General features: G+C 36.4%; 1 protein-coding gene across 3 annotated transcripts in view; it reads left to right on the top strand.

Moving 5' to 3' along the window:
* The window catches only part of METTL15 (methyltransferase like 15), a 93,610-nt gene that overhangs the window by 11,662 nt on the left and 53,973 nt on the right, over positions 1–27,975 (top strand). For all 3 annotated transcript variants that reach the window (XM_017827018.1, XM_017827019.1, XM_017827017.1), the window contains exon 3: positions 25,762–25,898. In XM_017827018.1, coding sequence (XP_017682507.1) covers positions 25,762–25,898 — 137 coding nt within the window. The remainder of the gene's footprint in view (positions 1–25,761; positions 25,899–27,975) is intronic.

Genomic DNA, 27,975 nt, shown 5'->3' with positions numbered 1-27,975 from the left:
GAGCAGTTGAGGGCACTTGGTGTGTTCAGCCTGGAGGAGACTGAGGGGGAAACCTCACTGCAGTTACAACTTCCCTGTGAGGGGCAGAGGAGGGGCAGGTCTCTGTGGTGAACAGTGACAGGACCTGATGGAATGGCCTGAAGTTGTGTCAGGGGAGGTTTAGGTTAAATATCAGAACAAGGTTCTTCCCCCAGAAGGTGGCTGGGCACTGAACAGGCTCCCCAGGGCAGTGGTCACAGCACCAAGTGTGACAGAGTTCAAGAAGCATTTGAATGATACTCTCAGGGACATGGTGTGACTCTTGGGGATGGTCCTGTGCAGGGCCAGGAGTTGGACTCAATGATTCTTTTAGGTCTCTTCCAACTCATCATATTCTGTGATTCTGTGACTTTGATTTTCAAGATTTAGTCTGAAGTCCTTGTTAAGTGGCTTTGAGAAGCTCCACATCTTTCAGCTGTCAGTTATGTTCTTTCAACAGATGTCACTTCTAGCAGAGCAGAAGAGGAGAAAGTTTCATAGAAACTTTGTTTTCTCCTTTTGGAGACTGAAATGCTAATATCATGGACAAAAAAGATCTCCAATGGATAAATCTTCTAATCAGTATTGTTGCTTTAGCAAAAATAGATTTAGAATAGTTCCATAAATATGATCTGCTTAAGTAGTTTAAGTTTTGATAGATGCCATTCTCTAGAACCAGCAATATTGCTATTGCAAATTTAGAAGTGAGCGTACATAGTGCATATTTTGTTTGAATGAAGTGGATTTATCTTTTTTAAACTGAAGAATTTTGTACATGTGTAATTGGTCAGCAGACCTCTGCTGGCGTTGAATTTATAAGCAAACTGTTATCTAGGGGAGCTCCTAAAAAGAGAAAATTACCTTTGGAAATGGTCTGAAGTAAATCCTGATAGCATGTGGGCAGGGGCTTGGACAAAATGGTGGGTCTGCCCTTTGAGAGTCTTCCACTGGCCTGTTCAGGTAGACACAGCCAGAGAGTGCTGGGGAAATGAGCTAAATATTTTGTTTTATTCTTGTGCATGGGCATGTCTTATCCACTGTTCACTATTCAGACTCTGCTTTGAATTCAGACTTTTGTCTCTTGAATTATATCCTTTCAACATTTGAATTCTTCACAGATTACCTTCAGAGATTAGTTAATTCAAAAGCATTACACAGAGTTGATCTTTACAGCTCTGTTATAAAGCAGTAGAAAAGCATTTGCAGAACTTAGAGGCAACAATACCGAAATTATGCTTTGGATGCCCAAGCAGAAATACCCCTTTTCCTGCTTTTTTGAAGAGGTTAGCATTTTGGTTTAGAGCTTTGCAGCACATTGGAGTGACGTCCACTTGCAGTTGTTGAAGTCACAGTGTGTCTGGGAAGCAGATCTAGTGTTCCAGAGTCTTACAGACAGAAAAACCAATACTGTGAGTGACCTACCTGCTTGGTGCAGTGACCTCCCGAGGCTCCCAGGAGCTGGGTGGCAGAGGTTCCAGTGACCCTCTTTCAGCTGAGTGCATTTCTCAGTTAGTGTCCGATATTGCAGTTTCCAGTGTCGCTTCACTTTTGGAAAGGAAACTGAAATGGAAGTGACTGATTCATTCCTTCAGGATTTTGCTGGAAGAGCCAAGCTGAACAGGTAAGCCAGTGAAGTGTCATGCTGCCACTGAAGGGGGCAAGTCCACCTTCCCTGCCCCCCACATATCACCATCTGTGTAAGCTCCCATCCCTCCCTGACTTCTGAAAATCAGTCAAACACTAATATGGCAGAAAACTACAGTTTCTTTTTCTGTATTAGTTTTCTGTGCCATGCTGCTAAGTTTAAGTGGCTTATGAAGTACCCAGTAAGCCCCTGTGCTGAGAGAAATGAACTGCAAGAAGGAAAACACTCATGAGAAAATAGTGCCTAATTCCTCCTACACTAAACATCTTGTGCAACCATAGTCTTGCTACCAGCCTTTGATAGATTGTCATTCTGTGACTTTGCTGTGTGAAGGAGATGACTTGTGCCTGTTCCCAGTGAAGTTACAGCTCTTTCAATTGGTAAAAATTAATGTTTATACAGAGATTTGTAGATCCTAGTGTAAGTTCTGGGTAAAACTTGCTTTAATTTAAGAATAACTCTTAACTGCAGCATTCATCCTCATGTTAACCCTCAGGAGCATTACCTGCTCCACCCTTTCCTACAGGCCTAAAATAGAGCTCTTGAGTTCTTATCTGTTAACACTTAACAGATCTCCAGCTGCACTGCACGTGCTGCTCTCTGGATATACGTTCTTGCTTCCTGTTGCTCTTCTGGTTGTGCAGCCATAGCATGAGCTCACACCAAAACAGTCAATTTACTTGCAGTTTGTTTTCGGGTGAATAAGCAAGCTGAAGGAACCTGTGAGTACAGGACCAGATGTAGTGAGCAGACAGTTGTTTTGGGAAACAATGAGCTGTTTACATCAGCTGGTACAGATGAACTGAAGGGCTTCACAACAGGTTGCCTGTCTTGAGTCTGAACATCTCTCGCCCACTCATCTCTGATTGCTCTCTCTGTGTTGGCACCATCAGACTGAGAGAGCAAGAGAGACAACTTTCCTTCTCCAAGATTCTGGGCTTGGCAGCTTGGGAATCATAGCCTGGGCATTCAGAAAGAACAACGGAGAGAGAAGTCTTACTTTTAGGACTAACATGTTTTTGGAGGTCCTTGAGACTATCAATAAAAGAGTCTTTCACCCAGGGTTACCCTCCTCTTATCATCATTTCAGAACTTGAAAATGCCATTACTGCTTAGTGCAATGTAGAATTGTTATCATTTAAAAATCTAACCAAACATGCTTTTTCTCAAAAGAGGGAAATGGCTGAAGACATTTTGTCATGCTGTCCCAGCTCTTCCCATCAGCTGAAGACCTTATTTCTAACACAGAAATAATTTCAGCCTCCAATTGTTAAAATCAGCCTGGACTCTTAAGTGGAAGAAAACAGGATTTTTCAATGAAAAATTGTAGATATTTTTATTAATAATAAATAATGCTACTTGAGCAGCTTATAAAAAAGCAGATTTAAAAGCTGCTCCTTCAGTTTCAAACTGTACAAAACATTACTTGCATTTTGATTTTTTGAGATGTTTATCTGAAATGGAGTTAAGACAGTGCTTCTGAAATTCTCTCCTTCAAAAAAACTATTTGAGCAGTTGTGTCAGTATATACTTTTGGTCATCTAAATTTAAAACAAGACTTTTGCTAAGAAGGTCAATGTAACTGCTTCCCTTTTGATCTTGCATCCTTGTGGGTGCCTGGATAGTTCTTCTGTAAGAAAAGTTTTACTGGATGAGTCAGTGCACTGAGTCATAGGCAGCATGAAGCCTGTAGTGCTGTAGACTAACTAATTGGTAACAGTCTCAAATTTAATTAAAGCACAGTTGTCAGCTTTGTGTTACTGCTTGACATCCCACTGAAGTATTTTGTTTTTAGCAACTTAGATTAATTGTTCTTTGCTGTTAAAATTTGTGTGGTTTAAGATCTTGTTTCTGTTGAATAGACCTGCCATTGCTATTATCTTTTACTATCCTCTTTATGATTTTTATAGTACTCAGTTTGAATTTTTTCCTCATGTTAGGTCACATATTCAGTAATTATGCTTTTTACCATGCATTTACAAGTGTTTAGAGTCCTTTGAGGATTTTTTTTAAAGTTTTCTTCATTAAGAACTTCCTATTAGTACTGATGAATGTTTTTTCACTATTCCAATACTTTTTAAAGTGTTATTCAGAACTTCTTAAAAATCGAATTTAAATATATTTTTTTGGTGTTGACTTGCAGATTACATTTTCAGTTTTGCTAGTTTTCACTTCTAATGTTCAGTTTGTGCTGTGGCCTGTTTTATAACACTAAATGGCTTTTCTTTATCCCAGTGCCTGCCCACCATCTCCAGATGATGGCAGCTGTTTCCAGTATCACTGGAAACCTTTCTTTTCCTGTTCTTCAGTTCCTTTGTGCATGTGTTTCTTTCCATGATGCAGCTTGAGGAGGCAAAGAGCTATATAGGGGAGATGGGAGAACAGGACATGTCTTGAAGCTGTCTCTTTCATTAAGGAAAATGAAACAACCTTAAGGTATTGGGAGAAAAGCAGGGTTTCAGGTTTTTTTTGTCATTTGCATTATTAAAAAAAAAAAAACATTGCTGGCTTTGTGCAGGAGTCCTGCTTGCTCCCACTGAGAACAGAGGAGTGAAAACATGAATGGATGGTTGCAACTGAGTTTCTTACTTCCAAATCTTATTTCTAAAAATCTTTGAGAACTTGGAGAAAGGTCTATGCTACTTCCTTATGTGATGAATACTGAAGCTGGGATGCTGAACAAATATCTTTCTAGAGATTAGAGGAAGTTGAAGATTTTTTGATTATGCATTGTTTTTCTCTTGGACAGTTTTCCTTCTCGATAAAGATCTTTAGATATAAAAATATTGCTAAATCATGAGGCCATCAGTAATACAGCACTGGTTCATATCACAAGTATATCTGAACAGGTGTCCCATCTCTGGCAGTGCCCAACAGCAGGTGCTGATGGAAGCCTAAAAGAAGGGGAAGGGAGAGAATTCTTATTTTCTACCTTGTATTACCTCTACCTGACAACTGTAGTTTAAGGACATCCTTGCAGGGGGAAAGTTGAGGGTTGTATTCCTATAGTATCACTGGCATTCTGTTTTTTCAAGTGTTACCTCTCTAAAAATTGTGTTAAATGTTAGACTTCTCCCCACAACGTGATAGCCATAGTTTCAATATTTGCATGAAAGGCACTTTTTTATTTGTTCTCACTTGATGCTTGATAATATCATCAAGTTTCCTGAGCTCTTGTATTTTGAGATAAGTGAATCATACCATCTGCTACAGCTGTATAAAAGCAATGTTAATAGTCCTCCATAGAAAATTGCTGGAGCCTTTGGATGTTTTATTGGACCAGGGAGATGTGTCCTAAGGGACTCCTTTCCCACATTTCCTATTTCCTTGTCCTCATCTAAGCCCAGTCTCATATAAAGCAGCAGTGATGGAATGTGTTCTGTTCCCTCCTGAAGTGATCACTCAGTTAGCTCTGAAATTTGTTCTTTGAATGTGATTTTATTGTTTTTCTGGACTGTAGATTTCCCGCACATCAAACTTTCTCCTTGGAATGCAAGGCTTACTGATGCAGTTAATTTTCAACCTCCTTCCTTTCTAAAGGATTTCCTCCTTCATGCATATTTTCTTTGTTGTCTTTATCTTGGTTTTATCCAACTCCTCTCCTTTTCTAAGAGTTCTTCCTTTATCCCCACTTGTAGTCTTTTTCTCCATCAAAGTATCTGTGGACTTGATTTTGCATTTTATTTAAAACTAAAAACCTACATTTTTATATAGGTTTTTGGCTATAACTTTTTCATGTAGGCATTTGTTCTATTTCATTAGTTTGTGGTGATGCTCAGATGTTTTCAATATGGTCAACAACATAATATTTATGCTAGGAACTAGCAATAAAATTAATTCTTGAAGAGTAAAATGCAGCATATTTCAAAGCATCTCTCTCAGTTTGAAAGAAGCAGTTAAAATTTAAAGCAAAGCTTTCACCTGCCTTACAGTCACCAAAGAGAATAAACTTCTACTTCGAGGTATCCAGTTTCTAGATGAAATAAAATCAGATAAACATCTTCCATTTCTTCTAAACTTTTCTTGTTCTATGCAGAAGATTTAAGAAAAGATTTCTGTGGGAGAGACCTGTAACTTGGATTTTAAACTTAGTAATTTGGGAACTGTTGTATTCAGTAACAGCAGCAGTAGCTTTGGTGATAAAGTTGTGTGATCTAACTACTTTGTAAAATATTAATCATATAATCCTAGTTATAGAGTTGAAAGTGGTGATAGTTTCCTGTTTTTTCTCATCTCGTGTTTCACACATCATTTCACATACATTTTTTGGTTTTTAGCACTTCAAAATTCTTTGGATTAGGTTATTGCTGGACACAATCAGCCCATTCTAAGTTGGAATACTGAAGATGAAGAAATGAGATTTCTCGCCTGTTAATAGGATCTCAGTGCAAAAGTCTGGAAAATCTCACCTGTAGTGGGATTTTCATTTGCTTTATGTAGAGGAACTATTCAGGACTGTTAAGATACACTAAATCATCCCTTTTGAATTGTGTGGGACAATGCTTTCTTCATAACACAAACAAATAATGGTGATAACATACTTCGTGAGCATTTCACTTAAATGAAATATTTGGAAGTTGTGTTCTGTGTACACTGATGTGTTACAGCCAATGGTTTTGCCTCGCTGTGGATGGAGATGAATTGCTTGTACAAATGTTGCACAAAATTTCTACCAGATTGGTTCGTTCTTCCAGGCAGGTAAGGAAACAAGTTAAAATCATTAAATGGCATCAGTAACACCAGTCTTGGAAGTGTTAGTCTCTTATCTGCTGGTAAAGGGAATAATTAGAGACTTAAGACTTCATTTCAGCAAACGTTATATAAAAATTCTGTCTTGTTGACCTGTCTCTGAAATAGTTTCAGAGGCTATGATAGTTAAAATAATTTAACAAACAGTTAAATTTGAAACATATTCTTAGTCTTGTATTTTTTATGGTTCTGTATAGAATTTACCTGTGCGGTTTAGGAATATCTTTATTTTTTCCTCAGCAAGTCAGGTTACTTGCCTTAGGGTTTTCTATTTGATTAGTATATTAAAATATATAATACTAAGAACAAAAATGTGGAATACAAGGGTCAAGTTATCAAAAAATAACCAGGCAATTATTTGTAAGCGAGTTTTAGAAGTTGTGTAAAGCAGTGATTCTTACCAAAAGAAATCTATACCCATAGTGTTATTTTAGCAGAAAGAGCTCACAGTTACTGGTTACCATATCAAACTAAGTTTAAAAACATTGTCCCGGTTCCAGCCAGGACAGGATTCATTTTTGCAGTAGCTGGGAGAGGGTGTGGCCAGGATCCAGAGGTTATTCCATCCCACCTGACTGGGGGAAGGGACTCTCTCTTCCTTTGGGTGGAGAAAGTGTGGTGGGGAGAAGCCATCCTGTGTTGTCTCTTGGCAGGGCCGTTTGTCCACGTGAATAATATCTTTCCTTATTCCTTTTGTTATTAATATTGTTGCTGTTACTGTTTGTTTTCATATATCTTTGCTATTTCCAGTAAATTGTTCTTATCTCAACCTGTGATCTTTGCCTTTTTTGCCTCCAGTTCTCCACCCCATCCTGCCACAGCAGGAAGGAGGAGTGAGAGAGAATGGTGGGATTTTGGAGAGTCTTGGTGAGGGCGCTGAATTGGGGAGTACCATTCCTAAAGCACGGCAAATATTTATATGATAATACTGATTAAATACATTTTGAGGAAAAGTATGCCAATAATTATGAATTTTTGTAATGTCAGTTGTTTTGCTCAGGCATTCTGCATTACTGGGGACAAAGGTACCCCTGACTTATTGAATGCAAACTGGATTCCTATAGTGTGTGTACTAAGAAATTACTGATCACCTCCAACCATGGGTTCATACTCTTATGTTTTCATCAGTGAACATGGAAATGGAGAATGAAAATGAAAACTGGAATTTTTTTTTAAATTCGAATCCATGAAAATTGAAATTTTGGGGGGTTTTGAAAGCTTAGGAGTCTCTCTGATTCCTTTGCAGTCCTGGTGGCCTGTGTGGCGTTCATGGAACATGTTCTTTTTGATTCCTTTTGGAAGCAACCATGAAATCTCATTCCTGGAACCTACGAGGTTCTCGTGGCTGAGGTTAATTAGAGCAAATGTTAATGCTGAAAGAGCAGAAATGCTAAAAATAATGTTCCTTTTCAAACAAATTTACTTGGTAAATGTATTTTGCTGTCCTTTGTTTCTTAATTTTATTGGTCACATTCAACACATTCCTCCACTGAAAAGTTTTGGTGCAAATACCTGTTGAATTCAGTGCTTTCAATGTCTGAATTTTATTCATAATTGGTTGATAATTAGCTTTTGTGTAGTGTGTGGGGTTTTTTGTGATCCTGTATGCGATGATATTTTAGGAGTTGACATTGTTATGTTTAGAGATGTCCCTTTTTTTACTTTTATATTCGTTTACTTTTACTTATGTTTATATTCTTAGTTTAAGGAATATAAAATGCCTAAACATTTTGACCAGAATAATTGGAGAATGTATTTGTGGTTCCTTTTAGTTACTGGTCTGTTCCACACATGATACTTAAATTTTCGGTGCCTGTGTCAGTGCTGTCTCTTCATCAAACAGGGCCTGTTTTCTGTGTTACTGTAATATGAAAATTTGTACTCTTTGTTCTTATATAAGTTTCAAAATTAGTTTATTTTCCCTGTTTTTTTCAACAGAAGCTGTACCAAATTGTCTGGATTTTCTAGAGGATCTTTGTATTTTCATATCCTGCATTTTGACATGATATCCTCTAGTTTGTTTAATTTTAAACCTGAAGACCATTAAACATAGCAACAGGAAGCAGGTCCTTCAGTATTTTTGACTGCTTTGAAATTAAATGTTATTTAGTGCTTTCTGGAGAAAATGTCTGTAGAGGAGGCACTGCATTAAAATTAACCTTCAGACTATTTACTGTTGTTAAATTTATACTTCAGCTTTTTTTAGGAACTGGAATGGGATTGGAGCATAGGAAAAAACCTGCTCTTTTTGAAGTAGGTTGTTTTTAATGGAATTTTAAAGTCTTGCACAGCCATTTTTCGCCAGATGCTTGTGACAGAAATGCTGATTAACGTGGTCAGCTGAAGTTTCAGTATGTAAGAGTTTGTCAAAATGGACTCAATGAGGCATATATTTCAGATCCTTGTGGACATTATTCCATTCCTCAGTGATGTACAGAAAACAGATATAAAATATTATACTTCCAGGAAAAGTGGACATACACATTATTTTTATGGAAAATAAGTTTCATGTGCAAAGTGAAAGTCATGACTGCTGTAGTGACAGACATGCCTGTCTTTTGCATTGCTTTTACAAAAGCTTGCACAGCTGATTTGGATGTTTTTATTCAATGAATCTTTAATAAAGTTCTAATTTGCTTTCACACTTGTTCAACTGCACTTAAATGATTTTTGTGATCTCCCTGCCCCTCCTCTCTGTTTCATCAGTAGTGCTTGACTTTGCCATTTTTTGCATGAATTTTGGCACAATTTTTGAGCTGTCGGTCATTCCAGGTTGTGCTGTCGCCCTCCCCTGTACGTTGTCATTTTATTACTTGCCACTGAATAACCTGTGTAAGATGGTGAATTATTTATCATAGATTTGGACAGAAAGGGAGTAATGGTGCTAGAGTTTGCATTAAGGTGTTTAACTTTTCCATATAGTGATTTTTAGGACAATGACAAACTTATGGTATTTAGAGTAGATATTACTATTCTTGAATGATTCCACTCATTGGAAGAAAATGGAAGACAATTCAGGTTGGTCTGCAACACTTCTTTTGTGCTCTCATTTGTACCTTGTTTGTATAGGCAGAGTAACTGAGTAACAGCCTGGATGAGGATGCTGTGTGGATAATGTAATGAGTATTCAAAACATGTAATAATAAGCTTAATAACATAAGGAATTATGTAAGAGTTCATTGGAAAAAAGGTCTTATACCAGTAAGATAACCTTTTATTTTTAGTCCTCTATCCTGTTTGAACTATTGAATGTCTAACATGTATCAGACCACCCTTGATGGCTCAGATTCTTCCCGTGGAAGAGAGGATTCAAAATTATAATTGCTTTTTAATTTTTCTTTTCTTGTGCAAGTAGGTTTTGGATGGAAATACAGGATAAAGCTAACAATTACAAAACTCACATCTAGTTGTGCATGTTGATTCCGAGACAGCTAAGCACTGTAGGTCTGAAGATAAACATGTGTTTAATTGCTTTGCTCTGAGGGAGATGACTGCTAATCTGTAATTACATGGAGTTGTTACTGTTATCTTGAGTTAGATAACAAGTTCATTTGAAAATGTGTTGTATGTCTTTACAGTTCATAAAGCAAGTTAGTCTTGCTAATGGTAATTCCTTTGGTCTCTAATGAAGGATCGTGGCATACAAGCATCACTACACAAAGCTGAGTGAAACAATTCGTTTGCAGGCAATGAATAAAGACATAGGGGAGCAAGAAAGTTTACTGTATTTATATTCTTTTCTTTTCATAATAAAAGCTTTCTTATTTTCCGTGTATTTGTAGGGATTTTTAAAGCAGTTTTTTACACGGACAGTAGGATGTTAAGTAGCATTGGTCCTGTTTGTTTTGTTTTCAACTAAAGCAGTGTTAGAACTGGTTGATTAAACTCCTGTGTATATCTAATCTGTGTAATTAAGTTAGATGTAGTCGCTCTATGCTTCTTGTTTCAGCCAATAAGATCTAGCAGAGGTGAGCCAAACCAGCTCCTCCTTTTGGAACGTGCTGCCACAGGTAGTACTTAGTTGGTAAATAAAGAGCATTATCAGAAAAGGGAAGTTTGGTATGTTGCCTCCTTCCAGCTTTTGGCTTATGATAGTATCTGTGCTGTCGTGTTGAAAGGCAACCAATTAGTTTAACAGCTTCTGTGTAAAATGTAGTTTATTATGTTCTTAATCTACTTGTTTGTTCTCTTTGTAATTAACAGCAGAACATCTTATTTTTTTTTAAAAAAAATAAGACCTCCCCTCCAAAAATTGCTTCACTTAGTCATGCCATTGTAGTCTGTGATTTCCACACCATGGCATTCTTTATTTAAGTACGTGGGGGACAGAGCTGAGAATGTTTTTGCCTTAAAAAGGAAGGGACGCTCGTTCATACTGCAGATTGTGCATACATATTGTTTTTCAGTGACTTTTGTCAACACTGCAGACACCTTAAACATATTTTATTACTATACTGTTACTATAATTACATGCTGCTGATTAAGATTTCTTATACTACTGTTGAACTATCTGCAGAGTTGGAGGCTGGGAATTCCTGGTGTTCAGTTTTATGCTCTGAAGGGCAGAGTTGGGTGCCTTCTGTAATCACTGGGTTATATGAAAATCTATAAGGTTTCTATGCTCATTATTTTTGTCAGTGGTGAATGACAGGATTTTTCTGAGGGTCTGTATTATGTTTTGATTGCTGTATTAATGTAATAAAGAGTATAGAAGTAAAGTATAAGTCATGCTGTTCTCACTAGGAGTTCCAACTCATAGTTGTGGTAGGAAATCAATCTGGTTTTAATTGCCTGTGAGTCTGAAGTATGTTCCTTTTTGTAAAGCTGATCTCACATAAATATAAATCAGTAACTGTCTGTTCTTTAATTATGTATTAGTGTATTGTATCTGCATGCTAGATGAGAAAATGAGCATCTCCAGTTACGGTGTATTGGAGGTCATTAAATCTTCTCTGCTCGATGAAGTTTAGTAGCACTGCATTTCTAAATACTGAAAAATGTACTATTTGCTGTTTGTTTTAGAGTGACTGTTTTTAGCTACAGTTAGTCAGTCACTTGCTGTATAAGTAAAGCCATAGGGATTTTTGACAATATGGAAAATAGTTGCTGTAAAATGTACTATAAAGTTACAAAAGTGTTTTTTTTTGAGTCATTGTAGGTAATGTTGAGGTATTTTAATGTAAAATTAAAAAAATCAATTATTTGAAAGTATATTTTAGTATTTCATTAATACATGACTGAATGCTACCATGGTCCAAAAATACAATATTAATTTTATGAAAAGAGGACTAATGTAACCTGCATTCTTGGTAGCAGTGTCTCTTCTTCCCTTGCCATTTTACACTTGACCTTATCCCTCTTCAGGCAGAGATAATTTCCACTAAACGCAATGTAAAATTTCTAGAAAGGATGCAGAAATATGTTGGGATCAAATATTTTTATTTGCTTTCGGCTGTCAGTCATAAGACTTCAGCGTACATAAGTTTACCACAGTTTAACAATAATTGAATTCATGAATTGCAAGAATAAACTTTGCTAATACTGTTGTTACCATACTGCAAACATTGCTCTGATATAAGTTTGATCCAGCACAGTTGACTTCCTTTCTAAAAAGCATTGTAAACAAGGCTGGTGGTCTAATCCTGAAACACGATTTCTGGTGATATTTTAACTTAGCTCTCTGTCCACTGATGTGATTTGTTTGGATACTTGTGAATGTTCAAATGACTGGAACAAGGTCTGCTTGATTAACACAGTACAAAAACATGACATATGCAAAAATAGTAGAATCAGAATCGTTTAGGTTGGAAAAGACCTTTAAGGTCATCGAGTCCAACATGGCACGACAACTCTTTTAATAATTCACAATATTAGCAGACATCATTAGCATCCAGTGCAAGATATGGGGCATCATACCAGAATTCATTTGGCCTTTTGGGGTGTGCAGCATGGTGTTGTTTCACTGGAGACAGTCCCTCGGTGGTCTGTCCATCTGAGTAGAACCTCCTTTATTTGTAATATTTATTCTACCTTCTTTCAGTATCCAGAGGAGGCATTGCCAGTTTGACATGTCTGTGTTAGGGAGGGAACTGCCCCTAGAAAGGTTAAAGTGAACTGGCGTTCAACCACCTGCAAAGTGAAAAGTATCCAAATTACAGGCTCCCTTCGGCAACCCTGTGCTCCACATCCCATTCCAGCGTTGTACTAAACCATTCCTGTCCTGAGCAGGAAGCAGATAGTTGGCAGGTGTGACCTTTTCAAAGAAATACTGATCCTAGAGCTGAAGTAAAGTAGCCTGAGCTCACTAATACCAGAAGGAGAGCTGGTAATATGCTGTGTTTTGCTGAGGGTGCCCCAGGCCCACAGTTCTGAAGCGCTGCTGTGCTTGAGACAAAAGGCAGGTAACACAGCAGAGCTGGAGTGCAGTGTTGTGCGTTCAGCCTGTTGAGTAAGAAAAACACATAGTGTAATTTTGCTTTACAAGCATTTTTATTTTCTAAAAAGTGAAGAGAAATAGCATAGAATATATAATATGTTTTATTTACGAGCCAGCTGAGCTTCAGTATCCTAAAGAATAGAATTAATTCTGTTAATAGTACGGATTTTCTTCAGCCCAGTTCCATGGAGAGTGAGTGTGAGAGTGTGTGTGTGTGTGTGTGTGTGTGTGTGTGTGTGTGTGTTAAAAAATAAAGACACGCTAAAGCACTTAAATTTTGCACAACTGAAATAATTGGAAGTGGAAAATGAAAGGGCCAAGGTGGCAGGACAAACACTGTGGTCTTTTCAGAATTCATACTATGACAAAGACTCCAATTACATGCTAACTTTTTTATGAAATGGAACTGCTTTTTCATACTTCAAAGAAAACATAGTGCTTCGTGATATTTGGGGGCTAACCTTTCCAAAAAGATCACAAATGCCGTGTTACCTTGGGTTTCCGCATGTATAATTAAAACTTTCACCTTTGGACGGTGAGATTCAGAGGACTATTTTTAATATGCTCACATATGAGTTACAAAGAATGAAATTAAGGAGTAAAGAGAGAAGGAGAGAACAGAATTTGCTGAGTTGGTTACTGGAAAAAAGTTAATAAGCTTATTGCATGAATAATGTTAAAACTAAATGGGAGATTATTCTCCTTTTGACTTCCTCTTGTAGAAAAATAATATATTTGAAATTTATTTGAAAATGTATTGTGTGGTTTTCTTTTTGTTTTTTTTTTCTTTTTTAAATAGCCATTACTTAATCAATAGGGATTGTTATATGAAATAATACTACCAAGAGGAAATTATTTAAAGTGCTTGGATGAGTAGATTTTTTGATGTTGAGGATAAGTTACTCTTAACAACAGCTTTCATTCACAATGTAGTTGAATTGGTAACTTTGTACAACCTGTTATCTTGGATTTACACTTCAGCCAAAGATGAAAAATAAAAATACAGAATTTTTCAAAGAGACTTTATTCTTCTGGAGAGTGCCATGTGTTTTGTTTGTTTGTTTGTTTGTTTGTTTTTGGTTTTTGTTTGTTTGTTTTGTTTTGTTGGGTTTTTTTTACTTGGTTGGTTGAGGTTTTTTTATTTATTACTCTGGTATGCTCAAAAAAAATTGAGCATATATTTGCATTGTTATTTTCCTATAACGGTCTAATTCGCAGAAGGACTGTTATCAATAATTATTATTTATCGGGTTACAAAGTTAGATAATTTTTAGCTAATGACAGGACAACATTTGTGAGATTTCTACATGCTGTGGGGTTTTAAGCATGTTAGTCTGATCAGAGTTGTAAATTGAGTCCAGCCATGAACTTCAGTTGACAGGAAAAAGACTCCATATGTCTTTCAGACGAAAAGTGATCCTACTTCCATTAGTCTCTTTTAAATAGATTGTTTGTTTCCATAATAAGATGTTCCAAAGTCAACACCGACCTTTTGGATTGTTCTGTGTAACTGAGCTGGTGTAAGTGACTTTACCTGTGTGTGACTTTGCACTGGCACTGCAATTAATAGGTTTGGGAGTTTGTTTGTTTGCAAATGTTAATTTTCATAAGTTTTTAAGGAAGTGCTTTTCATTTTTATTCTTACATAAATATGTTCACAGTGACCTAAGGGGCATGGTTCCAAGTTCCTTGTGTCCTGTAGAATCTTCTTTGCTGCACAGAACGACCATCATAGTTTGTTCAGAAATAATTCTGAGTAACTTAAAATGCAAAATGATACCTGAAATAAACTCTATGTAAAGAGATTTGGAATTACTTCCTTTTTACCTCTGGCAATGTTGTGCCTTTGAAATTATTACACAATAAAGTTTATCTTCTTGTGGGCTATTATAATTTTTTAACCCTGTGTTGTTCAGAACATGTGTTAAGAAAAAACGGTCCTAAATTTAATTTTTCTTTTCTGTTACATTTGGTCATAAACATGATCTGTCAAAACCACTCCAATAGATGTTGACAGGGGGCTTCAAAGGTGATGAACTTCAGAACAAAGATTTTCTGCATATATCTCACATAACATCTTGTAGGCTCATCTTACATGTTTTGCTATACTCTGCAAAAACTGGTCCTAAAATTTCTTTGAAAAAGATCACAGTCCATCTAGGAAAGATGAAACGATGATTGTCTGGTATAGTGTGAAAAATATTTATGTAGTGCATTAGAGACAAGTGCTGTGAGAAATGCAAATGTTGAATACATGATAAATGTTTAGGAGAAATGTGGGGTTTTTTTCTGTGGTGTGAAAAAATTACAAAAGAATACAAAATGTGGTTAACTTGCCTTCTCAATTACTCTTTTCAGCATATCTAAACAATACTTTTAATATGCTTGTCTTGTGAGAGCTCTAGGGGATAATCTGTACTGACATAATTTGATTAAAAATCAGCAGTTTGTGGAAATCTTGGTCTTAGGCTTGAGTTGTGCATGCCTAGGAGGTGACCTGGAGAAAGAGGGTAGGAGAAATAGAGTTTATGTCCTTCTTTTGGTGAATAACTTCAGCAGCAAATGAGGTTTAGATCAGCTATTGGTGTGACAAAACATGAACCTGACACTTTTGCTTTCTTTTAAAATACTTTACTACAGAGCAGGGTTTTTTCCTTTAATTCAGTTTCTTATGAAAACATTTGCGTTAGAGCAGGACATCATCTCAGAATAATGATATTTTCCGTAAATTAAGAACCGTTTTCTGTAAAGGGCATGTGGTTTTGGTAGTGTGAGAATGCTTTAAGTCATGTTGGTCCCAGAAATAGCTTAACTGGCTTACATAGAACTAACACCCTGCCCCATGTTAAGGCACCGGGGCAGAATAACTTCTAGAGCTTCGTGGTAATTGTTGCCCGGCTTCTGTTTTCATTGTTCAGCATGTGATGCATATATGTACAGTTTCATGTTCATGAAACACAAGTGTTAACTTCAGGTTTTGGAGACTGTAAATTAATTGGAACAAAATGGCTTAGTCTAGTCTTTCTTTCTTGATATAGAATGCTAGTTTTATCATTACCTAGTATATGAAGTTACTGAACAGCATTTTTTTAGTGTTCATTGGTTATGCATATACCAATGTGAAAGGTAATCTGTAAAGGCCCTCTGAATTTTATCCATATCTATATATCTAGATCTTCTGTACATTAAAAATAGTATTAAAAAAGCAAATAATATTTTTCTGTTCCTAGAATTATCATGTAGTATATTGCTGCATGTTGCAACATGGGAAGTTTATTTCAGTTAGCATAGATTTTTTTTTTTCTGAAGATATTTTTGTTTCTCGTCTAGTTGGGCAATTATATTAAAATTAAGGCAGTTGGATACCTTCATAGATTCCTGGTTTTCTAAGGTGCATCTTGGATACCTTCATAGATTCCTGGTTTTCTAAGGTGCATCTTGGTAAACTCATACTTAAAGCATTTGGATGAAGTAATAAAGAAGTAGAATCAAAGAAAAACCTCAGGAATATACAAGTCCTGGTACTTTTTTTGCTGTATCTCAAAGAATGTCAGAATAGCTGTTAGAAAGGCCTAACTGAAAGGTTAGTAACTTAAATTGGGTAAGTATTATGGATTTCAAAGCAACAGAACCTTTTTTCCTTCTGCCATATTGACCAGATCCATTTTAGGTTGCAAAATCTTTGCTCTTGCACTGAAGTTGTCATTGGTCTTTTATTGAAATAGTTGGAGTAGCCTGAGACGTATTATTTATTCTCATTAATTACTACTACTAGGTGGAAAGAAGGAGGCTGCAAATCAGAGGAGTTCTGGATTGATAAGTTTGTTTCATTGAACACTCATTCTTTCAAATGGTAGTTGTTCCTGCTATTAGGATTTTGTATATGCACGTGTGTTTCTGCAGGCACTGGCTGTGTTCTTACTGAGAGTCTGGGGGGGTCAGAACTGGTGTATTTGCATCCAGAGCTTCCCCTTCAGCCTCCATGCATATCATGTCTTAACATTTGTAATTCTGTGTAGGGACTGGATGAGGAGTGAGCTGTGGTTTTGGGAAGGTGGCCTTCTTAAAGCAACCTCTTACCAGAAGCCTGTTTAGGATCTTGTGTGTTCTAAGTCCAGCCTGTTGGCTGGAGTAGGATTGGAAGTTTCTTTGGTGGTTCCCTGTAATTTAAGTTCTGCTTCATGTTGTGGTTTAACAGAATCCCTGTACTTAGAAGATTGAAGGAAAATAAGTTGAGGTTTGGGTATGTTTTTCCTTCCTTTTAGAAGGAAAAGATTCTTAAGATTTGATTCATAGATAGATTTGATTGATTTTGATTTGTCCTGATTAATTTTCTGTCTGTGTTTATTAAAAATAGGGGTTCAGTGAGGTTGGTATAAACAAAGGCCAACATTGAACATTAATTTTCAATTCTGAGCTTTGCAGAAGGAAAGTCAAATACTAAGGAACTGAGCAGAGACTGCTTTTTCTCACTGTTGACTTTAAAATGTGTGCCCAAACAATTGTCTGTGTACTTTGTTCAAGAAGCATTTACTCCAGTAACTATTTTTAAAATGTCTATATTCATACCTTTGTAACGATTTGTTGTGAAAGATGTGGTAATAAAAGCATACAGCAGATCAACTATTCCTTGGGGAAAAAAAAAATCAGTGCTAGAAAAGATTCCTTGTCACTGCTCCCCACTTCAGTTTGTTGTTCTGCTTAGTGTGTATTAAATAGTCGAGTGTATTAAAGTGAGAAGATGTGGCAAATTCAGGAGGTTTGATATGTTTATGATAGTTTGAACAAGAGGTTAGATATGTTTATACTTTAATCCACTTAGAGCTGGTATTTGAAAAATAAAGCAGAGTGGAAAACAAGCTGTGTTGACAATGAACAATTTCTGTTGTGAATAACAAGGAAGTTCAGACAACAAGTTTAGAGAACATGACTCATCATAGAAACACCAGGAGAATGAAGTAGCGAAAAGCATCTTGCAATGTGTTGATTCTTTTTTTTTTTTTATGATATTACTTTTCTGTTCCAGGGATATTTTTTTCCCCCACAAAGAGATGGAATAGATACAAATAAAATAAGAGTAAGTACTTTGATACCTACCAGCAGTGCCTGGCGATGCAGTAATAAATATTTATTGTTAGTCTTAACAAACATCCTTAGTAGTTTGACCTTCTTTGCATTTACAAGCAACCAGTAGCACTCATTTCAAGTATGAAAACCCTGTTCTTGTGAAAAATGTTGGCTTGTCAGACCACTGAGAAAGATCAGTAAAAGCAGAGGGAAGCACTGTGGCCTAGCTTTGATTGGCTTGGAATACACTACTGGATGGTGGCTTTAATATTGTAGAAATATGTCATTGCTCTCATCATGTAACCACTCATTTTTGTGAAGTTATTTTTGTTAGATTATTCAGTATAGTGATACATCAAGAAAAAATATTGTTACTTTGACATTTGATGTCTCAGTTGCATGGAAGGGTCTTTCTCCCTTTTATTTTTCTTTCTTCATGCAGCAGTTTCCAGGCATTGCCTTTTCTTCTAATGGGCTAAAAAGTTAGACTGCATAGCTTGGGTGCTGCATAGCTGGTTTTCACCTTTTCTTTGTAGTATGTTTTAAATAAATCAGTCTTCTGGTATTTTTTTGTTTCAAGCCTGTAAAAAGTGGAAAGAGTTCAATTTTCAAAACAAATATGTTATACAAGGACTGAAAAGATACTAATATCATAATTGTCATTCTTCCTAAATCCTCATTTTTCTTCTGGAAGATGGAGTGGTGAGGGACTGTTTGGACTGGGGCTGTGTTCTCAGCTGTGGCAGCAGGGTTTGTGGATGGATTTCCTTTCTCCCACTGGAAAGTTCTGTGATTCTAGTTTATCATTTGTGAAGTCTGGTTTTGGGTGGAAAGCCCTCCATCAGGCATGTATGACTGTATCAATATTATATTCACATATAATATTGATACAGTACTGGCAAAGGGTGTAGTTTTTACAAGTTAGTTTTTCTTCTGCTTGTATTTTAAACTTTGCATTCATTTTATTTTCTGTTCGGAAAACAACATTACTTGTTTTTTCTGCACCTAAGGAAGTATGTCTTTCCCATTAGGTAAAAGAGGTGACTGATTAGGAAGGATTCTTTTTCCTTTTTTGGACTTACTAGTGAGCAACGTTTTCCTCTGAAAACTGCATCTGAACCATTTTTGATATATATCTTGCAAAGGGCAAAGTTGAATGAGTTTTACATTATATAGAGGTCATGCACTATGAGTTGTGTAGTGTCAGTTTGTCTTTCCATGACTGGGCTACCATTCCATTTGACTGACATGATCTCTGTCTTCATCACCTCCTAAGTGATTCGCTCATGCCATGTTTGATGGGTCTTGTGAGCATTTCATTCGGGGCAGGATACTCCAATAAATATACTCCAAGGGTGCTGCAAAACGTTCTGCTCACTAAATGTGAATGGCTGCCACTCAGGGAAACATTTTTTTTTTAGACAAGAAGGGGACAAATGCCAAGAGCAGGATACAAGAGCATAAGAGGGGAATAACTGTATGGTTGTCTCTTCTGTGAGTGAGTGTTAAGTCATTGGAGGAGGTCCAAAACAGGGCTGGAGGAAGGAACTACATTTTCCCAGGAAGGCTGATTTTTATTTATTTTATTTTAACCAGGGAGCTTGAGGTTAGGATGGTTCAGGTGATTACACTTGCTAAAGGCAGGCAGGATTGCCATTGTCAATATAGTTTTTATAACAGAAAAAAGTGGATAAACAGGGCTGGGGATTGAATAAATAATTATGCAATGCAAAGTCACTTTTTGGGGAATAACAGGCTCTCTATTTTCAGAAGAAATTAATGTTATCTGTTGGAAAGAGCCATGGTAAATGTCTTATGTGTGCTAGTTAATCATAGCATATTAGTGATCTTTTGGTATAGTGTAAGTGTGAACAAGGTGAGATGCAGTTTGTCCAGACCAAAAGGTAACAGAAGTCTGTCACATGGTCAGTGATGGAAAAGAGAGAGCCTGCTCATGAAGTACTCATCCTGGGGTAGAAGACTGTTTGGCATAGGGCATCATGTCCTTTATGTTCCATATTCCAACTCAGTATGTCTTGGATGTTTTGTACAATATGCCAAAGTCTTTTTGAGGTGGTGTGTAATTTGTGAAGTCCCCTTTGAAGCTATGTCAGGGTCACAAGAGGAAGAAAAAGCATTTTATGAAAGATCATCTGATGGGGTGCTTGAAATAATTAAGGTTAGTAGAGGGATATAAAGTTGTACTTCTAAAGGATCATCTTGCTTTAAAAAAGAGGTAAAGGTTCTTCTTGCCTTTAAAATCAAGAAAGAAGACACTGGAAAATACTGGAACTAGTGAGATTTTTTTTAAGTGAGTATTATGTAGTTTCAGTTTGTCATGGTTGGGTTTCAATTTTGTCTAAGTTCTGCAATCTCATTTTGTTACACAGCAAAGGAAAATAATCACAAAGGCTGTTAGATACAGTGGAGTAAACTTTATTACATGTGGAACATAATCATAAGTGGAATTACAGATGACTTGAGTCATAGTGAAATGAAGTGCTTAAAAGATATTTGCTGTGAGAGCTTTTCATTGAAAGGTCTTGTGTACAAAAATGGCGAAGAGAAACTCTTTGTATCTCCATAACTGTACTAGAGCTAGTTGTAAAATGAAAGCTATGAAGTTTTTGTTTGTTGCTATCTGTATGTCGTGAAAGAGCCAAGTGGTTTCTAAAACATATAGTCACAAACTGATTATAAAATTCCTGAGGGGACTCTGATGGGACTATCATAACTTAACAGTGGAACGATGAGTCACTGCAGTAGGAATTCATGTAATAATCTTTTCCAGTATTTATAGGACCAGGAGGATAAAATGTCATTTAATTTTATTTGATTAAAAACTACTAGGCAAGAGAGAAAGAGGAAGAAAAAATGAAGCATCTTTTATTTCAGGCGTGAAAGATGAATGGAATGTATAAGAAGCATATTATGAAGCAGTATATTACAGTGATTAATTTAAAATCTCATCAATGCTCCAAAATGGTTGTGTTAATAACAGAATTATTTTATTTGGTAACTTGAAGTGATATTTATTTTTTTTTTAGGTTCTAGATGCAAAGTGTGGCTTTTGAGTGGAACATCTAGAGTGTGAGGCATCTGTAGGAGTTCTTGCTTGTGACTTTAGGTGTATGTATGCATATATGTGTATGCAGCTCAAAGATTACCCATGGAAGGTCTTTACCTTAAAAAGTTATGACAGAATGCACTTAATGTAGCCTTAATTAGGTTTTCCAGGACACCAATTCCATTAGTTCTGGTGAGGCAGTATTTGCTGTGGGTTGAATCAGAACTGTGTCCTCTTGTATTCGGTGCTCCCAGGTTAAAGATCACGTTACAGTTGTCTACTGTTCCTTAGAGGTTCAGTTGCCTTGTGTTGGTTCTTTCAGGAAGGGCAATGGAATTCAGGAGCATGTGTTCAGTCACAGTAAATGCTTGCATGGGTTCTTAACTAAAGCGTTTCTGTGCTCTCACAGTATTGAGAGCTTGTCATTATGTCATGGTACAATAACCCCTATCGTTTCTCTTCTCTCCTTTGCATTGCTAGTATTTATCTGTGGTTTATTTACCAGATCATCTGTATGGTTCATTAGCATTCAGCATGTATAAGGGGTTTATCAATCTTAAAGTTTATCACATTTAAAATGAATGACAGCAGAAGCAGATGTCTGTGAGCAAAGGTGAAACTATTAAGCAAAATATAAATATTCTTGAACAAGCTATAATATCTTCAAAAACTCACCTAAAAAACAAGGCAATAATAAATATTGCTTAAATAAGTAAAATTGTCTGGAGATTTGACCAAAAAGGTTTTTTTCATATTCTGCTATTCAAACTTGATGAAAGACTTGAAAGTCTTGGTGAGAGAAGGGTACAATACTTTCTAAGCATGACCAAAAAGGAGTTAGATGTTTAGAAAACATACAATCATGCAACAAATAGGCAAATTGCTAAACTTATTAGTGGGGAAAGACTATTTTCTGGAAATTCATGTTACTAGTGAGTTTAAGTGGAATAAAATTATTTTTCCCAATTTTTTTCTCTTTAAAAGAAAATATAGCCACTTATAGGGCATTTCCTACGCCTTCCTTGACTCTTCCTGCCAGCACTGTAGGTCTCTTTTAGGAAAGGCAGTGTTGAGGTTTTTGAAAATTTTAATGCTAGATTTCTAGCTATGATATTGAATAAGAGCACTTATTTGTTTGGGTTTTTTTTAAACAAAACAACCAAACCCAGTCATGAAGACGTGACTCATGCTGATTAAACTTTTTTTTGTTTTCAAGAGGAATTATGATGTAATTTAGATTGGTTTTGATTGTTATGTGTTGCTGCAGAATAAGTGCAATCCTAAATGACACTTGGGACTGTTGTGACTAAGTTTTTTGAGTGCATTTCTGAGTGGGTTAATCCTATGCAAGGAATAAAAAGGTGGTTTTAATTTTCTGTTGTTCCTTCACATTTTTCTAAAGGGATTTTTCTAAATGGATTTCTCTACAGAACTAGAAGATAAAAGTAGAAAGGTCTGTTTATTGCTTATGTACATTACTTCTGGTAAGGATTAAATGGCAATAATTTGAGTGGAAATCAAAGATATCAGGTATATCTTGGAAATGTTAAAAGCAATTTAAGAGGATTTGTATATTTTCTAGACTTCATGTTCATTTTTGCAATTTTCTAAGCCAAATGAAGAGTTAACAATTACATTTTTGTATTAGTAATTTTCATTAAAGGGAGATAATAAAAAATTAGCTAATTGGTTTAATATCCCACTCAATAGCCAGTATTGGATTTTTATGGGCTTAGTAGAAGTAACTGTACAGTACTGATTGGACCCTCTGCCATAAGAGACCTTCTCTGAGTCTTCTCAACAGTGACATGTGAGAACTTACAGAGAAAATGCTTGGAATTTTTAACATATTGCAAGTATTTTCAAAATGTAGCTAAATTCTTATGGTTAGTTCAGTTTTGTGCTTGTAAATTGGTTTCAAGGAGTATACTTTTGTTTTTGTTATGGCAGAAGATAAATCAGAATGCTTAAATAGATCAGTGGGAGCATTTATACAGTATGGATGTTCTGTTCTCTGTAACATAGTTTTGTTTTATACATACCACTTACAAAAAAATTCTGTGTCAGTGCTTTATTTTTTTTCATGCGAATGATGCCATTTAATATTGGGTGATCACCCAACTAAATTTTATTTCCTCCATGAACTTTGTAAAATATTATAGGAGAGATTTGTTTCTAGAGCATCAGCTCAGGAAAGATGATGGCAGAACACAAAAAAATTAAATAATGCAGCCTAAAGAACTTAAAAGATCATAAATTGCACCAACTTTTAGGAACAGTAGTGTTATATTATTATTCTCTTAAGTATTCAGCTTTATTATTATGGAATTTCCATAAATAAGCCTTTATTTATGTTTTCTAAAAACTGTTTCTGAAAAAGTATTTGTGTCTTTCTTCATTGCCTTTGAATTTCTGTTCTGTTCCAAAGGGATTTTGTGGTTGAATCTTAAGTCTTTCAAGAGATAAGTTAGAAAATTTCCCTTAAAAGGTGCTTACCCTTGTGGTGTGTAATTTTTGTAAATAAGTTTAGTTGGCATCAATTTCTGTTTAATATGATTGTGGCTGATGAGTGATCTTCAAAACTGTTTCACATAAAAAGTAATTTCAGAAGTGGGAAGAAAGGCCTGCAGGTACTAATATTGAAATATATGGCGAATTTGTTGTTCTAGTTTAGCTTGTGTGTAGTCTGAGTTTCCCCCCAGTCAACAGAGGTCAGTTCAATCAACTGAGAGGAAAGAGTTATGGGAATTCCAAGGTGCAGAAGCTAACTCACATTTCTACTTTGGTTTAGATACATTGCCATAAAAACAATAGCATCAAAAAACACCTGCAAAGAGCACAGGAGCAGGCAATTCCCGAGTACTGGAACTCAAGCAGATGAGGCAGAAGGCCAGCTTGGCTGAACAGGAATCTTCTCTTGGAGATAAGGCAAAAAAAGGAAGGTGTATGCCCAGTAGAAGCCAGATCAAGTGACATGGGAAGAATACAGAGACGCTGCTTGCCACTGTAGGGAGAAAATTCATGCAGCCAAAGCTCAACTGGAGTTGAACCTGGACAGAAATGTGAGGGACAGTTAAAACAGTTCTTTCAAAAACATTAATGGCAATAGGCAGTAGAGAAATATCATCATCCTGTTGAGGATGAGGATGGTTACCTCAAAAGCATGGACAGAGACAAGGCAGAGGTGTTTAAGGCTTTCTTTCCCTCTGTCTTCAACATGGATCATGAACCAAAGGGCTCCAGCTCAGTGCCCTCAGCTGGAGGACCATGACTGTGAGAATGATCAACTCCCAGTAGACCCTGAAATTGTGCAGGATCTGCTGCTCCAGCTGGATCCCTACAAACCTGTGAAGCCTGATGGGATTCATCCAAGAATCCTCAAAAAGCTGGCTGATGTCACAGCAAAACCTCTCCCAATGATTTTTGAGCGGTCTTGGGAGTCTGGAGGGGAATCCCAGCTGACTGAAAGCTGGGGAATGTTGTACCAGTTTTCAAGAGGGGCAAGAAGGAGGACCCCAGAAACTACAGACTCATTTCAGTGCCTGGTAAAGTTATGGAGAAGGTTATTCTGGGGAGTATTGAAAAACACCTGATGACACAGTCATTGGTCACAGCCAGCACAGCTTCTTGAGAGGAAAGTCTTGCTTGTCAAACCTGATTTCCTTTCATGACAAGGTAACCCACCTAGTTGATCAAGGGAAGCCAGTTGATGGAATCTTTTTGGATTTCAGTAAAGCTTTCAGTATTGTCTCTCATAGGATCTTTTTGGACAAAATGTCCATCACACAGCAAAGCCCAGTGTTACTCAGTGCTGAATTTGTACCTACATATGTTTTAGAGTACATTCAGAGTTCCTCGAAAGTGTTGTCAGTTTTAGTCTAGAAGACTGGAGAGAGTGGCTGTGTTTGCCTGGTATTACTAAAAAACTTCCAGTCTTAGTTTCTGTAAAGAAAAAAAAAAACAGGCCTGGTATATATTCATAGGCAGTAAGTATTCCTCAGAAGCAAGGAAATATTTATTGCTTATCAAAAGGTATAACTCCAGCCCACAGAGTATGTCACATCAGCAGTTGAAGTGGGATTGCTGTTAAGGTGGGTTTTCCTGTGCTATTCTGCATCTAATTAACATTAACATGTTATGATGGTGGAGAAGATATATCAGGACTGAGCATCAGTGTATATTAATAACCTAAATGCATAGCTAAGTACAAAGCACAGTGAACCCAAAATCTATGGTACTATCTTGAAAACTTCCATTTTCTAGGCTACTTAGATTAGTGCCAGTCAGGATAATATATGTGCCACCACACTTTGATCTCTGGTATGAAACTATGATAGTGTCATTTTTTTAATTGCTACACAATACATCAGCCATCCTTTTAGACGTGTTCTTACAAAATAAATGGTGCAATTACTGCCTATAATCCCATATCCTGTACATCTTTGTATCCATCAATTTGAGCAAGGCCAAATAAAGCGGTCCAATAAGTGGCTTTCCTTTGAACACACAATAAAAAGAAATGGGAACAGTAGGAAGCTGCAGTTGGTTGTCCCAAATGACTGACCTTTTGTTCTGGAAGGGTTGCTAGGAGGGAGTCCACAACCCCTGAAAAGGTTACTCTGACGTGGTTGCAATTCCGCACAAAACACAAAAATATCTCCAGAAAGGCATCGGTACGTTTTCCTCCAGTACAGAAGGGAGATTGGCAAAAGGAGCTTTAAATCAACAGTCAGTTTATCCCTGCTCTGAGGTAAAGGTGGTGTCTTCTTCACTCCACAGCGTTTCCTCGATATGACATTTGGAGCCGGAGGTCACACGACAGCTCTTCTGGAGAGAGCCAACGACATCACCGTGTATGCCCTGGACAGGGACCCCACAGCCTACAGGATAGCTCAGCAGCTCTCCGAATCCTACCCGTAAGTTGTCTTCTCCTCTCTTAAATATGGTTGGGATAAGGCTGATACTTTGGTGTTTTATGCATAATTTAATATATTTTTATGTTTTTTAATGGCTTACTGTAGAATAGCATTATATGCTGCGCGTACCCTGTTAAGTAGGAGATTTTTGCATGCAGATTTTTGGAGTTAAATGCATATTCAGTACTCTTAATTCTGAGCATGCATCAAGTAGCCAATTTTACGTTTAAAAATGGATTTAAGAAAGATTCATGGGTTCCGTTTGCCTTGAGATGGTTCTGATGGCAGAGTGGTACAAAAACATATCTTTGTGGTAAATATTTCGCAAAAAACCAATGGAATAATAGAATTTAAATAATGAGGTCATTTAAATATGGCTTATGAATATTTTAATTAAAACCCCCAAAAATAATTGTAATTCAGTATTAGGTTTGCTAAGTATTTTGCCACTGGCTTCAGAAACTACTGAACAACTTAATAAGCTACTATTTCTGTGTATAGCTTATGTTTCAGTTTTCTTTTTAAATAGAGTGCTGAATTTGCTAAATGAACAATTGCTAAATGCAATTTTTTAGTCATGCAAAGTTCTTGTTCCCTTATTTTGTTCAAGAAAGAGCCCAGTCAGAGCATCTTTGCATTCATGCAAAAGTGTGCATTGTAGAGTTGAATATGAGCTTTTCAGAAAGTGATATTTTTCAGATTTGACCAAGAAGTAAGAGTATGTAGATACAAAACAAAATCATATGAAATAATTAAGACTTAAGACATTTAGGTCAAGGAACCAAGAGAGGATGCCCACTGTCAGATTGAAAACATTAGAGTATTTATTTCAAAATAGCTTTTACATGAGGAAAACCAAATATTTCCAAAAAGAAGAAAACTGGAAGAGGTGGCTGAAGAAACACTTGGTTGTTCAGTGAAATTTTCCCACATAAAAGGGAGTTCTAAGTCAGCAGTAATATTAAGCAATGCAGAAGGTATTCCTCATCTTTTCTAAGATAAAAGGCTAAATTGTGCATTCCTTTCTTCAAGTGTCTTTGACAGAGGTCCAGTGGGAGAAATGCAAACATGTGACAAGACAGCATGGCTCAGTTTCTAGTCATCCCACTCTGGAAAAACACTTCAATATATTTCTCTTAATTCTCAGTTCTTTGTGGGTTGAAGTGACATGCAGTATAAACTTACAAATTTGTGGAATTCTTTTCAACTGTTATTTCTTCAGAGAATGCTCTTTTTGAAAGAATACTGTGGAGAATATTGTCAAGGAAAGTCCGTTTTCTTTTAATCTTAAGTCTGCAAACACGTTCTGCCAAATGTCATGGAAGTTGTAAAATCTTCTGTTCTTTGTGTCATAGAAAAAACCCAGTCTTTTAGAAACATTCACACAACGTAAGACAACAATGTGCAGTCTCTGACTCAATATGTGTTTATCTGTAAATCTGTAAAGCATCCTATGAAAACCTGGATGCAAAAAATGTTTATTTTTGAGATGTATTAGGTGTTGGATGCTGTTCTGCCAATGATTGACATTGTTAATTTTCTCCTTGTTTAACGTGAAAGGGTGAACTTTAATTTAATATAATATTATAGTTGATGTAACTTACTGTGGCTTATTAGACAAAGGAGGTCTCCTAGTTCTTACTTTTGTTTGTAAAACTCTGGTTCTTGGACTCCAGACATGTTGTTGTCCACCTGTAGAGATTCAAGTTATCCTTAGAATGAAGTGGATTCTTAAATAGCATAGTGTTGTTGATGAAGAGTCTTGATCACTGAAAGATGACTGCATGCCACCTGAATACGTATTGTAAGATACAGCAGTGCTCTTATTTGCTCTGGTGTTTTCCCTCATTTTCTGTCTGTCTTATTAGAAAGAACAGGTAGATCCTTTTCCAGGAGGTAAATATATCTTTTTTCATAATAGTTTGTGTTGAAAATTAAGATAAAAGAATGTTCAGGTATGGTATATGTGCTAATTATTAATCTGCTATCCCTGGGAAGTCAGTTGCAAGGGGAAAGGAGGAGGTATAAGTATATAATTTATAAATAACAGGTAAAGTTAGTGTTTGATTACAAATCA

This window comes from Lepidothrix coronata, unplaced genomic scaffold (genome assembly GCF_001604755.1).
Source record: "Lepidothrix coronata isolate B3197 unplaced genomic scaffold, Lepidothrix_coronata-1.0 Scaffold133, whole genome shotgun sequence".
Lineage (NCBI taxonomy): Eukaryota > Metazoa > Chordata > Aves > Passeriformes > Pipridae > Lepidothrix > Lepidothrix coronata.
Note: the sequence above shows the minus strand (reverse complement) of the source record. Positions and strands in the feature narration are given on the sequence as shown.